Below are 15,215 nucleotides of genomic sequence, written 5' to 3'. Positions count from 1 at the left end.
TCACAACAACAACATGACTGCAAATTGTTGGTTGCTTTTCTTGGACTGCTTTTTATGTATGCACACGCTCCATGCGCATACGTGTTGACGAGACAGGGTGAGTGACAGCCCTAAACAGCATTTAAAAAAAAAAATTTAAACATCCCCTTTAATCAAATAAACTAAGCGATAAAATTACTCGCTAACTAAAATAACTTATAGCTGCAGCCCTAAACTACAGTATAATGTTGCATTCTGGGTCCCATGTCTGCAATTGTTGTTCAGTAAGTGGAATCACAGGCAGTAAAAAGAAAAAAAATAATTAAATTGTTATATGTATCCAGTGATTATACTATAAAGTTATTTTTCATTTAACTTCACCAGTTTTAGATTATTTTTATTCAAAATCGCTGAATTTCCACATTTGCCGTTCAAATACTGAGAAGAGACTTGCGGTGAGTCACCAGCCAGTTGAGCCTCACCATGGATTGCGCAATGACTCGGCTAACTGCTGGCCTGCTGTGCAGTGAGACCGTATTGCTATATGAATTATATTATACATTTCCATAGTTTAGTTAGCTGAGGTATATAATGTACAGTGTATTTTGTCAACAACTGTATGTGTGTAACATATTTCTTGTGCTGAGCAATCATAAAACGGCTGCGAAGACGCACTGGCTGAGGCTCGCAGTAATCCCGCCTCATGGTGGTAGAGGGCGCTAATGATCCCAGAGATCATTCATGCGACTACTCGGCTGCAGAATAAGTGACAACAAGCAGCAACAGTTTGCAGCGATCGTTTATTTTTTCCTCTCGCCTGGACGTTTAACATGGAGGATTACATATCTAAAATAAAACAGTTTTCTAAACTGGACTTTCAATCGAAGCAGGAGGTAATAATTAAAGGAAGATCTCCATCGAGACAGAGAGACTTTTAAAACTGAAGAAAGATAAGGAAGACTTCTATAAACAAGTTATCAATGTTTTTGTTCAGAAGGAGTGGCGCATGGACTTCATTTATAAGTAAAGGTAAGACCATAATAACGTTTTTTTTAATTAAATATGCTTTTTCGTGTGCTACAGTTTGTATGTGTAAAGTTAAAGTTAAGTTAAAGTACCAATGATTGTCACACACACACTAGGTGTGGTGAAATTTCTCCTCTGCATTTGACCCATCCCCTTGATCACCCCCTGGGAGGTGAGGGGAGCAGTGGGCAGCAGCGGCGCCAAGTCCGGTAATCATTTTTGGTGATTTAACCCCCAATTCCAACCCTTGATGCTGAGTGCCAAGCAGGGAAGAATGCTGGTATGAGCTTTTAAACATAACCCGTTAACTGCTGCCAATCAAATGGTGAATAAGATATTCTTTAGGGTTTATATGTTTGTAAATCTGACTGTGATGAAGTCAGTGCCTAGTATATACAATAATATAAACCAAGTCATTGTATTTCATTTGGATTATCTTCATTTAAATAAAAATATATGTTTTATCTTTTTTAGATACAATCAATAAATAATGTGAACATGTATCATAACATGGAAATCTAAGAGAACGTGTTGTGAAGGAGGATGCTTGTGGACTGGGATTTTTTTTATTTTTTTTATTATTTTTTTACACATTTTTATTAAAAAAAACAGTTTTTCCAACGTATTACATTTTAGATGATTTCTCTTCTTAGTTATTATTTCTCCGGCTGTAGAAAAGACCCGCTCACAAGGCACAGAGGAGGCGTCAGTGCGACACAGTTCGCGTATCGGTCACGTGACCGAAACAGCTCATGATCGGTCACGTGACTTTCTAAAAGCGGTACGTACGCTCACCGACACAGGGTTTTGCTCTATGAGCTCGACGCATGCGCCGATGCATCGGTGTTGCCGGACCCATCACTTCTTGCTTGTATCCTCAGTATTGTATTTTTGTCCTGCGTTTAATTTATTAAAAGACTTCATCTTACCTCATACTTGCCAACCCTCCCGAATTTTCCGGGAGACTCACGAAATTCAGCGCCTCTCCCGAAAACCTCCCGGGACAAATATTCTCCCGAAAATCTCCCGATTTTCAGCCGGAGCTGGAGGCCACGCCCCCTCCAGCTCCATGCGGACCTGAGTGAGGACAGCCTTTTTTCACGACGGGAGGACAACAGGGTGACAAGAAGTAAATCATCCAGACTAGAGATAAATTGTATTATGTTTATCTTACCTAAAAATAAATATATTTATTAATTAAAAAAAACAACAACAACTAAATAAATGTTTACTATATTTTGCTAAAAACATCAAAATTAATTGTATTTTTATTTGTATTTTTTCTGACTCCTTATTACATCCAGCCATAGAATTATACATTAAAGTAAACATATTTGAAATAATTAATTTTAAATTATCATAATTCATTTAAAATGACCATATTTAATTATTAAAATAATTGCTTGTTTACCAACAACTTTAGCATTTTATTCATTACATTTTGAAGCTCTCAGAAGCCAAGTTATGTTATATTCCTTAATATTTATTTATGCAAGTTTGAAGTATCAATTATCTAAACACAGTTATGTTTGCATATTTTCAGGATATATATATATATATATATATATATATATATATATATATATATATATATATATATATATATATATATATATATGTATATGCATGAAATACTTGACTTGGTGAATTCTAGCTGTCAATATACTCCTCCCCTCTTAACCGCCGCCCCCAACCACGCCCCTCCCCACCCCCGACCACGCCCCCCACCCCCCACCTACCGAAATTGAAGGTCTCAAGGTTGGCAAGTATGTCTTACCTCCAAGCTACTCCAATATGTTTGGCTGTCTGCAACAGATTCATTGGATTTGCATGATTTGCTGTATAATGTATTTAGTTTTTATTCGATTCGGCCTGGAAGATAACCTTCTCAATAGTTTCTCTTACGTCCCATGCAGGAAGAAAACATTTTTTACTCCACCGTAATTTTAGTATTATTTGTCTATAACATTGTTATAAGTACACCTCTGCATAACATTGTATCCTTTAGCTCAGTGTTTTTCAACCTTTTTTGAGCCAAGGCACACTTTTTGCGTTGAAAAAATGCGGAGGCACACCACCAGCAGAAATCATGAAAAAATTAAACTCAGCAGCCGACATTGACAGTAAAAGGTCGTTCTGGCAAGTGTTGGATATGACTTCTAAAGGCTGAAAACAGGTCTGTGAAATGTAATCTATGCAAAGAACCACCATGACATGTTATGTAGACCAGTGTTTTTCAACCTTTTTTGAGCCAAGGCACATTTTTTGCGTTGAAAAAATGCGGAGGCACACCACCAGCAGAAATCATTAAAAAACGAAACTCAGTTGACAGTAAAAAGTCGTTGTCGCAATTGTTGGATATGACTTTAAATCATAACCAACTATGCAACACTATAGCTCTTGTCTCAAAGTAGGTGAACTGTCACCACCTGTCACATCACACCCTGACTTATTTGGACTTTTTTGCTGTTTTCCTGTGTGTAGTGTTTTACTTCTTGTCATGCGCTCCTATATTGGTGGCTTTTTCTCTTATTTTTGGTATTTTCCTGTAGCAGTTTCATGTCTTCCTTTGAGCGATATTTCCCACATCTACTTTGTTTTAGCAATCAAGAATATTTCAGTTGTTTTTATCCTTCTTTTAGGGACATTGTTGATTGTCATGTCATGTACATTGTCTTTGCTCCACAGTAAGTCTTTGCTGTTGTCCAGCATCCTGTTTTTGTTTACTTTGTAGCCAGTTCAGTTTTAGTTTCGTTCTGCATAACCTTCCCTAAGCTTCAATGCCTTTTCTTAGGGGCACTCACCTTTTTTTAATTTTTGGTTTAAGCATTAGATACCTTTTTACCTGCACACTGCCTCCCGCTGTTTCCCACATCTACAAAGCAATTAGCTACCGGCTGCCACATACTGATATGGAAGAGTATTACACGGTTACTATGCCAAGCTCTAGACACTCAACAACAACACATCATTTGCAGACTAGAATTACTGGTTTGCAAAAAATATTCTTAACCCATATAGGTGAAATTAGATCATCTCCCACGGCACACCAGACTGTATCTCACGGCACACTAGTGTGCCGCGGCACAGTGGTTGAAAAACACTGCTTTAGCTGATGTCGTGCTTTTTCTCTTAGACGTTTTATGCATTGTTCCTGTTTGTGCGCCACACTTTAAAAACACCTACTTCCCATCTTATATTGTTTTATTGCACTGAAGCATTTGGTCGTTTCATTGGCCCCACCAGGAGCCCCTTCCTCTTTTTTTTTTGTCTCCCCCTCACCAAAGAATATATTTTACCTTAAATATGTGTTGATGAGTATACATTATGGCCTGCTTTATCACTTGTTGCTTATCTTGGGAAACAGGCCCAGCACAGATAGATGACCTGTGGGTTATTGATGGCTGCTCTATTGTTGTGCTCGGAGTCCCACTGGTCAGAGTGTGGGAACCCCAGCGCGGCCCGAGACACATGGCTTTGTTATGCTAATGTGCGTCTATAAAAGTTGGAGCGGACGCTTTGCACGGACTTCACAGCCAGCGGAACTGTCCTGGAAGAAGCTTCTCTGTACCTGCTTGGAAAGACATGGCTCCTTGCTCCTCGAGTGACTCCTTCATGCAGCCTGCCAGGATCTCAGAGAGAGACAACATCAGAGTAAGTGTATTTGACTCCATATATATATATATATATATATATATGTATATATATATATACATATATATGTACATAATACAAAATTTAACACACAAATTATGGAAACATTTGTTTGAAAATCTGATTTTCTAAACCATTACTGCTACTAATTAAAATAGAGTAAGTTCAATTAAATTAATTCAAATTATTATTATTTTATTTCTATTCTGTTTTATTTTTTCTTATTTTATTTTATTCACTAAGGTGTTTCAAAAGTTACATTTAAATTGGTGCAAAATCTGACTCAGATTTTCTAAACCACTAATATTACTGATTTTATGAAATTGTATTTTAACGTATTTTGTTCCATTAGATTTGATTTAATTTAGTTTAATTGTATTATATTTTCTCAGGAATTTTAAATATGTCCATATCTTCATTAGGTAGTTCTCCCCAATGTGGTCTCTGCAAAATTTCAAATTGTTAATTTAATTTGATTTAAATTAAATTTAAATTTAAATTTAAATTTAAATTTAAATTTAAATTTAAATTTAAATTTAAATTTAAATTAAATTAAATTAAATTAAATTAAATTAAATTTAAATTCCATTTTAATTAATTTCCTTTCATTTCATTTATATAGGCATTTTTTTAAAAGTTGAATTTAAACAACATCCGATTTACAATAATTGCATTTTATTACATTTTATGGCATTGTATTACATTTTATGGCATTGTATTACATTTTATACATTTTATTCATAGGGATTTGACACATGATATGTCTTCATAACAAAGTAGTCCTGACCTCTGTGTGTCTTTCCTCCATCAGTTGAGAAAGCCCATGGTGGAGAAACTGCGGCGAGATCGCATCAACACCTGCATCGAGCAGCTCAAAACCATCCTGGAGAAAGAGTTCCAACTACAAGAGCCCAACTCCAAGTTGGAGAAAGCAGACATCCTGGAGATGACCGTCAGCTTCCTGAGGCAGCAGCTGCACAAGCGGCATCATCATCAGCATCAGTCCACCTCCAGCGGCGATGACGGCGACTTCAGGCAAGGCTACTCTCACTGCTGGAGGGACTCTCTGCACTTCCTCTCTGCACAGCAGCAAATGATCCAGAAAGGCTCCTCTCCAGTGTGCTCCCCCAGCAGAGGAACCAGGCTGCAGGAGAGCGGCGTGTGGAGGCCTTGGTAGACTCCCCTGAGGAGACCGCCATGACTTTTTGTGACATTTGCATTCCCACCTTGCTCCTTAACATCATATTGATGGACACAAATAGTGACGGCTCTCCCTCATTTTCGATGTTTCTTCTTTGCAATGACTGAGTCACCATTTGACCTTTTTTTCTGTTTAAAAGATGTTTTTGCGTGATGATGTTTTTTTTTACTCCAGTGGAGTTTATTGCCTTGCTGGATGTAACAGTGTATCTCTGCCATATCCTGTTGTCCTGACAGCCCCGTGTTGAGAATATTTCTCTCCTTATTGTTGGATGCCAAATTATGTGTATGTATGTAGGTATGTATGTGTAACGGTAATACCGTTTTTTTGCTATGACATTTACGCTCTTAAAAACTAATTTTTGTATGACAATTTTCAATAAAAATGAAACAATCATTAAAAAAAAAACGTCGTCTTTTTTCATATTTCAGTCATAAACATGACCAAGATTCTTCCTTAGGCTCTTGAGTGCTACACTTTTTTTTATTGGAAAAGAAATCAAAACCAAACAAATAGGGGAAAATCGGGTTGGTTGTCACATATTTTTACTTTCGTGCAATGGTTCTCTAATTTTTTAATTTTTTTTAAACCAAAAAAACAAATCAGAAAAACACTTGGTTCCACCATTGTGACTCACATTAAAATACAGTAGCATAGTAAGCCTAAGTGTTCATTAAAAACAAGGCATAGGTTTATTCATATTTTTGGTCACTCTAACATTACACACATTTTGAACAGTAACACTGTTTGAATATGGAAAAATAAAACACCGTACTTAAATAATGAATCAAATCTTTGGCGTACCACTAGATCACCGGTGTCAAACTCAAGGCCTGGGGGCCAGATCTGGCCCGCCACATCAATTTGTGGGGTGGAAATAATATGTGTAAATAAAGTACTTTATCTTTTCTTATTAAATTTATTACAAAAATAAATGTAGCGCATACAATTACATCTATTTACACTTTAATCATCTCTAATAATACAACTAAATATTATATCATCATTAGGGATGTCCGATAATGGCTTTTTGCCGATATCCGATATTCCGATATTGTCCAACTCTTTAATTACCGATACCAACCGATACCGATATTAACCGATATATGTAGTCGTGGAATTAACACATTATTATGCCTAATTTGGACAACCAGGTATGGTGAAGATACGGTACTTTTTTTTTTTAATTAATAAAATAAGATAAATAAATTAAAAACATTTTCTTGAATAAAAAAAAAAGTAAAGCAATATAAAAACAGTTACATAGAAACTAGTAATTAATGAAAATGAGTAAAATTAACTGTTAAAGGTTAGTACTATTAGTGGACCAGCAGCACGCACAATCATGTGTGCTTACGGACTGTATCCCTTGCAGACTGTATTGATATATATTGATATATAATGTAGGAACCAGAATATTAATAACAGAAAGAAACACCCCTTTTGTGTGAATGAGGGGAGGGAGGTTTTTTGGGTTGGTGCACTAATTGTAAGTGTATCTTGTGTTTTATATGTTGATTTAATAAAAAATAAAAAAAATTACAAAAAAAAACAACAACAAAAACGATACCGATGATTTCCGATATTACATTTTAACGCATTTATCCGATATTATCGGACATCTCTAATGATCATACATTTCAAAACAATGTTATTGTTCAAATAAAGATAAATACTTAAATATCTGCTTGACTTATGACTTCAAAGCAGGTAATCCAACAAACGGTTCATGTAAACATTTTACAGTGGAATTTTATTTTACAGTAAAATCCGCTTTCAATATAGAATAATATTACACTATAAAACACGGCAACCGTAGATTTTACAGTATAAAAAACTTTTTACGTTAAAAAAACAGTGGTACCGTTTTTCCATTCCATCCATCCATTTTCTACCGCTTGCCCCAAATTTAATTCCATGTATTTTATTTTATTTTATTTTATATGCTGTAAAAAAAAACAACTGCAAATATCATGGTAAAATTGTGGCGACTGAGCTGCCAGTTTTATACACTACAATCTAAAGGTTTGGTTTTGTACAGCGTACGTAAAAAAAAGACGTTTTATATATCAACATTTATATTTATACTGTGTATTATTCACTGTTAAAGGGGAACATTATCACAATTTCAGAATGGTTAAAACCATTAAAAATCAGTTCCCAGTGGCTTATTATATTTTTCGAAGTTTTTTTCAAAATTTTACCCATCACGCAATATCCCTAAAAAAAAGCTTCAAAGTGCATGATTTTAACCATCGTTATATACACCCGTCCATTTTCCTGTGACGTCACACAGTGATGCCAACACAAACAAACATGGCGGAAAGAACAGCAAGCTATAGTGACATTAGCTCGGATTCAGACTTGGATTTCAGCGGCTTAAGCGATTCAACAGATTACGAATGTATTGAAACGGATGGTTGTAGTGTGGAGGCAGGTAGCGAAAACGAAATTGAAGAAGAAACTGAAGCTATTGAGCCATATCGGTTTGAACCGTATGCAAGCGAAACCGACGAAAACGACACGACAGCCAGTGACACGGGAGAAAGCGAGGACGAATTCGGCGATCGCCTTCTAACCAACGATTGGTATGTGTTTGTTTGGCATTAAAGGAAACTAGCATCTATGAACTAGGTTTACAGCATATGAAATACATTTGGCAACAACATGCACTTTGAGAGTGCAGACAGCCCAATTTTCATCAATTAATATATTCTGTAGACATACCCTCATCCGCGCTCTTTTCCTGAAAGCTGATCTGTCCAGTTTTGGAGTTGATGTCAGCAGGCCAGGGAAGCTAGGGTCGATATTCTTCTCTTGATCATCTTCGGTGGCATAAAGGACGGTGTGAGCCAAGACATCCAGGGGGTTTAGCTCGCTCGTCTGCGGGAACAAACTGCCGCCATTGCTTGCCGTGCTACCGAGGTCCTTTGTCCCTGAATTGCTCACACACTCCGGCAGATTCAATGGGGGTCTGGCGGCAGATTTCTTTGACTTTATCGTTGGAAATGCATCTGCTTTGAGTGTCGCAGGATATCCACACATTCTTGCCATCTCTGTCGTAGCATAGCTTTCGTCGGTAAAGTGTGTGGAACAAACGTTCAATTTCTTGCCACTTTCGCATCTTTGGGCCACTGGTGCAACTTGAATCCGTCCCTGTTCGTGTTGTTACACCCTCCGACAACACACCGACAAGGCATGATGTCTCCAAGGAACGGAAAACAGTCGAAAAAACGGAAAATAACAGAGCTGATTTGACTCGATGTTTGAGAAAATGGCGGATTGCTTCCCGATGTGACGTCACAACGTGACGTCATCGCTCCGAGAGCGAATATTAGAAAGGCGTTTAATTCGCCAAAATTCACCCATTTAGAGTTCGGAAATCGGTTAAAAAAATATATGGTCTTTTTTCTACAACATCAAGGTATATATTGACGCTTACATAGGTCTGGTGATAATGTTCCCCTTTAAAAGCGGACCTCTGAGGGCAACCATAACTGCGATGTGGCCCTCAATGAAAACGAGTTTGACACGCCTGCACTAGATATACAGTAAATTACTGGCTAATAATTGCATTACTTTCACGGTCACTTTTACAGTAATTTGCTGTAACATCAGAGATTTGAGTTTACAGTTAATTGCAATAAAGTTACAACTTTATGCTGTCATTCCGTTGTACTCGTGCAAAGACAATTAAGTCCTTCCTTCCTGTATTTTCACAATTGTGATTTTACAGTTAATCGTGCTGTAAGCTTTACCATACTTGCCAACCTTGAGACATCCGATTTCGGGAGGTGGGGGCGTGGTCGGGGGTGGGGCGGGGCGTGGTTGGGGGCGTGTTTAAGAGGGGAGGAGTATATTGACACCTAGAATTCACCAAGTCAAGTATTTCATACATATATATATATATATTTATATATACATATATATATATATATACAAGTAAAAGCCAGTAAATTAGAATATTTTGAAAAACTTGATTTATTTCAGTAATTGCATTCAAAAGGTGTAACTTGTACATTATATTTATTCATTGCACACAGACTGATGCATTCAAATGTTTATTTCATTTAATTTTGATGATTTGAAGTGGCAACAAATGAAAATCCAAAATTCCGTGTGTCACAAAATTAGAATATTACTTAAGGCTAATCCAAAAAAGGGATTTTTAGAAATGTTGGCCAACTGAAAAGTATGAAAATGAAAAATATGAGCATGTACAATACTCAATACTTGGTTGGAGCTCCTTTTGCCTCAATTACTGCGTTAATGCGGCGTGGCATGGAGTCGATGAGTTTCTGGCACTGCTCAGGTGTTATGAGAGCCCAGGTTGCTCTGATAGTGGCCTTCAACTCTTCTGCGTTTTTGGGTCTGGCATTCTGCATCTTCCTTTTCACAATACCCCACAGATTTTCTATGGGGCTAAGGTCAGGGGAGTTGGCGGGCCAATTTAGAACAGAAATACCATGATACCATGGTTTCCACCATCACTGATGGTGGAAACTTTGCATTTCCTTTGGAAATCGAGGTCCCAGAGTCTGGAGGAAGACAGGAGAGGCACAGGATCCACGTTGCCTGAAGTCTAGTGTAAAGTTTCCACCATCAGTGATGGTTTGGGGTGCCATGTCATCTGCTGGTGTCGGTCCACTCTGTTTCCTGAGATCCAGGGTCTACGCAGCCGTCTACCAGCAAGTTTTAGAGCACTTCATGCTTCCTGCTGCTGACCTGCTCTATGGAGATGGAGATTTCAAGTTCCAACAGGACTTGGCGCCTGCACACAGCGCAAAATCTACCTGTGCCTGGTTTACGGACCATGGTATTTCTGTTCTAAATTGGCCCGCCAACTCCCCTGACCTTAGCCCCATAGAAAATCTGTGGGGTATTGTGAAAAGGAAGATGCAGAATGCCAGACCCAAAAACACAGAAGAGTTGAAGGCCACTATCAGAGCAACCTGGGCTCTCATAACACCTGAGCAGTGCCAGAAACTCATCGACTCCATGCCACGCCGCATTAACGCAGTAATTGAGGCAAAAGGAGCTCCAACCAAGTATTGAGTATTGTACATGCTCATATTTTTCATTTTCATACTTTTCAGTTGGCCAACATTTCTAAAAATCCCTTTTTTGTATTAGCCTTAAGTAATATTCTAATTTTGTGACACACGGAATTTTGGATTTTCATTTGTTGCCACTTCAAATCATCAAAATGAAATGAAATAAACATTTGAATGCATCAGTCTGTGTGCAATGAATAAATATAATGTACAAGTTACACCTTTTGAATGCAATTACTGAAATAAATCAAGTTTTTAAAAATATTCTAATTTACTGGCTTTTACCTGTGTATATATATATATATATATATATATATATATATATATATATATGTGTATATATATATATATATATATATATATATCCTGAAAATATGCAAACAAATCTGTGTTTAGATAATTGATACTTCAAACTTGCATAAATAAATATTAATGAATATAACATAACTTGGCTTCTGAGAGTTTCAAAATGTAATGAATAAAATGCTAAAGTGTTGATAAACAAGCAATTATTTTAATTAAATATGGTCATTTTAAATGAATTATTATGATAATTTAAAATCAATTATTTCAAATATGTTTATTTTAATGTATAATTCTATGGCTGGATGTAATAAGGAGTCAGAAAAAATAAAAATAAAAATACAATTAATTTTGATGTTTTTAGCAAAATATAGTCAAAATGTATTTATTTTTTATTTTTTTAATTAATAAATATATTTATTTTTAGGTAAGATAAACATAATAATACAATTTATCTCTAGTCTGGATGATTTAGTTCTTGTCACCCTGTTGTCCTCCCGTCGTGAAAAAAGGCTGTCCTCACTCAGGTCCGCAAGGAGCTGGAGGGGGCTTGGCTTCCAGCTCCGGCTGAAAATCGGGAGATTTTCGGGAGAATATTTGTCCCGGGAGGTTTTCGGGAGAGGTGCTGAATTTCGGGTGTCTCCCGGAAAATTCGAGAGGGTTGGCAAGTATGGCTTTACTGTTGTCATTTCACAGTTAATTACAATAAAGTTACAATGTCACGCTGGAACTTCACAGTTGTGATTTTACCCTAACCCTAACCCTAACCCTAACCCTAACCCGAACCCAAAAGTAAAAAAAAAAGTTGAGTTCCCCTTTAAGTGGGGCTTTGAACAGGTTGTGTTGTCACACTCATTATATATGGCCACTAGAGGGAACTCTGCCTCAAATTGTGGTCTGGAAATTGATGGAATCTTTTAGAGCAGCGATTCATAACCTATCACGTGGTACGCCTCAGAAGTCTGAAAATACACACTGTCTGGAGTGTCATTGTTGACGGTGGCCAAAGATATTAAACATACTTGTTACATAAAACCTCTGCCTTGTTCTTAATGAATACTTAGGCCTACTATGCTACTGTATTTTAATGTTGGTCGTTGTGGTGGTACTTGGAGAGCAAAGTGTTTTCTGAGGTGGTACTTGGTGAAAAAAGCTTGAGAACCACTGGTCTAGAGTAAGTTTTGTGTTTGTTTTTGTTTTTTTTTATGTAAAATTGTCAATATTCAGCCTTTCAGTATTAGTCTTCTGGACTTTTTCACAACAAATATATAACTAAACAATTATTACCTTTTAAATGTAAAAAGGACAGCTATAGTTGCCAACACAATGTTACGTTGTTGTTTGACTTGATGCTGGCAAGAAATTCCATATATACTTATACAAAACCCAAAACCAGTGAAGTTGGCACGTGGTGTAAATGGTAAATAAAAACAGAATACAATGATTTGCAAATCCTTTTCAACTTGTATTCAATTGAATAGACTGCAAAGACAAGATATTTATAGTTCGAACTGAGAAACTTCATTTATTTTTGCAAATAATCATTAACTTAGAATTTCATGGCTGCAACACGTGCCAAAGTAGTTGGGAAAGGGCATGTTCACCACTGTGTTACATGGCCTTTCCTTTTAACAACACTCAGTAAACGTTTGGGAACTGAGGAGACACATTTTTGAAGCTTCTCGGGTGGAATTCTTTCCCATTCTTGCTTGATGTACAGCTTAAGTTGTTCAACAGTCCGGGGGTCTCCGTTGTGGTATTTTAGGCTTCATAATGCCCCACACATGTTCAATGGGAGACAGGTCTGGACTACAGGCAGGCCAGTATAGTACCCACATTCTTTTACTATGAAGCCACATTGATGTAACACGTGGCTTGGCATTGTCTTGTTGAAATAAGCAGGGGCGTCCATAGTAACGTTGCTTGGATGGCAACATATGTTGCTCCAAAACCTGTATGTACCTTTCAGTATTAATGGAACCTTCACAGATGTGTAAGTTACCCATGTCTTGGGCACTAATACACCCCCATACCATCACAGATGCTGGCTTTTCAACTTTGTGCCTATAACAATCCGGATGGTTCTTTTCCTCTTTGGTCCGAAGGACACAACGTCCACATTTTCCCAAAACAATTTGAAATGTGGACTCGTCAGACCACAGAACACTTTTCCACTTTGTATCAGTCCATCTTAGATGAGCTCAGGCCCAGGGAAGCCGACGGTGTTTCTGGGTGTTGTTGAAAAACGGTTTTCGCCTTGCATAGGAGAGTTTTAACTTGCACTTACAGATGTAGCGCCGAGATGCAGTTACTGACAGTGGGTTTCTGAAGTGTTCCTGAGCACATGTGGTGATATCCTTTACACACCGATGTCAGTTTTTGATGCAGTACCGCCTGAGAGATCCAAGGTCACGGGCCTTACTGCTCACAAGCAGTGATTTCTCCAGATTCTCTCAACGGACCGTAGATGGTGAAATCCCTAAATTCCTTGCAATAGCTGGTTGAGAAATGTTGTTCTTAAACTATTTGCTCACGCATTTGTTGACAAAACATTATTTCATGCATCAAATTCCAAATGTGCTAATATTTGCAAAAATAACAACGTTTTCCAGTTTGAACGTTAAGTATCTTGTCTTTGCAGTCTATTCAATTGAATATAGGTTGAAAAGGATTAGCAAATAAGTGTATTCTGTTTTTATTTACCACTTACATAACGTGCCAACTTCACTGGTTTTGGGTTTTGTACATTCATATCACATACACCGTAACTAACTAAAATCACAGCTGTGATGTTACATCATATACAAACCCTGTTTCTGTATGAGTTGGGAAATTGTGTTAGATATAAATATAAACGGAATACAATGATTTGCAAATCATTTTCAACCCATATTCAGTTGAATATGCTACAAAGACAACATATTTGATGTTCAAACTCATAAACTTTTTTTTTTTTTGCAAATAATCATTAACTTTAGAATTTGATGCCAGCAACACGTGACAAAGAAGTTGGGAAAGGTGGCAATAAATACTGATAAAGTTGAGGAATGCTCATCAAACACTTATTTGGAACATCCCACAGGTGAACAGGCAAATTGAGAACAGGTGGGTGCCATGATTGGGTATAAAAGTAGATTCCATGAAATGCTCAGTCATTCACAAACGAGGATGGGGCGAGGGTCACCACTTTGTCAACAAATGCGTGAGCAAATTGTTGAACAGTTTAAGAAAAACCTTTCTCAACCAGCTATTGCAAGGAATTTAGGGATTTCACCATCTACGGTCCGTAATATCATCAAAGGGTTCAGAGAATCTGGAGAAATCACTGCACGTAAGCAGCTAAGCCCTGTGACCTTCGATCCTTCAGGCTGTACTGCATCAACAAGCGACATCAGTGTGTAAAGGATATCACCACATGGGCTCAGGAACACTTCAGAAACCCACTGTCAGTAACTACCGTTGGTCGCTACATCTGTAAGTGCAAGTTAAAACTCTCCTATGCAAGGCGAAAACCGTTTATCAACAACACCCAGAAACGCCGTCGGCTTCGCTGGGCCTGAGCTCATCTAAGATGGATTGATGCAAAGTGGAAAAGTGTTCTATGGTCTGACGAGTCCACATTTCAAATTGTTTTTGGAAACTGTGGTCGTCGTGTCCTCCGGACCAAAGAGGAAAAGAACCATCCGGATTGTTATAGGCGCAAAGTTGAAAAGCCAGCATCTGTGATGGTATGGGGGTGTATTAGTCCCTAAGACATGGGTAACTTACACATCTGTGAAGGCGCCATTAATGCTGAAAGGTACATACAGGTTTTGGAGCAACATATGTTGCCAGCCAAGCAACGTTACCATGGACGCCCCTGCTTATTTCAGCAAGACAATGCCAAGCCATGTGTTACATCAACGTGGCTTCATAGTAAAAGAGTGCGGGTACTAGACTGGCCTGCCTGTAGTCCAGACCTGTCTCCCATTGAAAACGTGTGGTGCATTATGAAGCCT

At 37.6% G+C, this 15,215-nt stretch overlaps 1 protein-coding gene across 1 annotated transcript; it reads left to right on the top strand.

Moving 5' to 3' along the window:
* The first annotated feature begins 2,793 nt into the window (after positions 1 to 2,793).
* On the top strand, positions 2,794 to 6,208 carry her12 (hairy-related 12). The gene is made up of 2 exons (XM_061970492.1): positions 2,794 to 4,659; positions 5,471 to 6,208. The coding sequence occupies exons 1-2, from the start codon at positions 4,591 to 4,593 to the stop codon at positions 5,834 to 5,836; spliced, it is 435 nt and encodes a 144-aa protein (XP_061826476.1). The 5' UTR covers positions 2,794 to 4,590; the 3' UTR covers positions 5,837 to 6,208.
* Positions 6,209 to 15,215: the final 9,007 nt, after the last annotated feature.

Source organism: Nerophis lumbriciformis, linkage group LG01 (assembly GCF_033978685.3).
Source record: "Nerophis lumbriciformis linkage group LG01, RoL_Nlum_v2.1, whole genome shotgun sequence".
NCBI lineage: Eukaryota > Metazoa > Chordata > Actinopteri > Syngnathiformes > Syngnathidae > Nerophis > Nerophis lumbriciformis.
The sequence above is the reverse complement of the archived record's forward strand: the minus strand, read 5'-3'. Positions and strand labels throughout refer to the sequence as shown.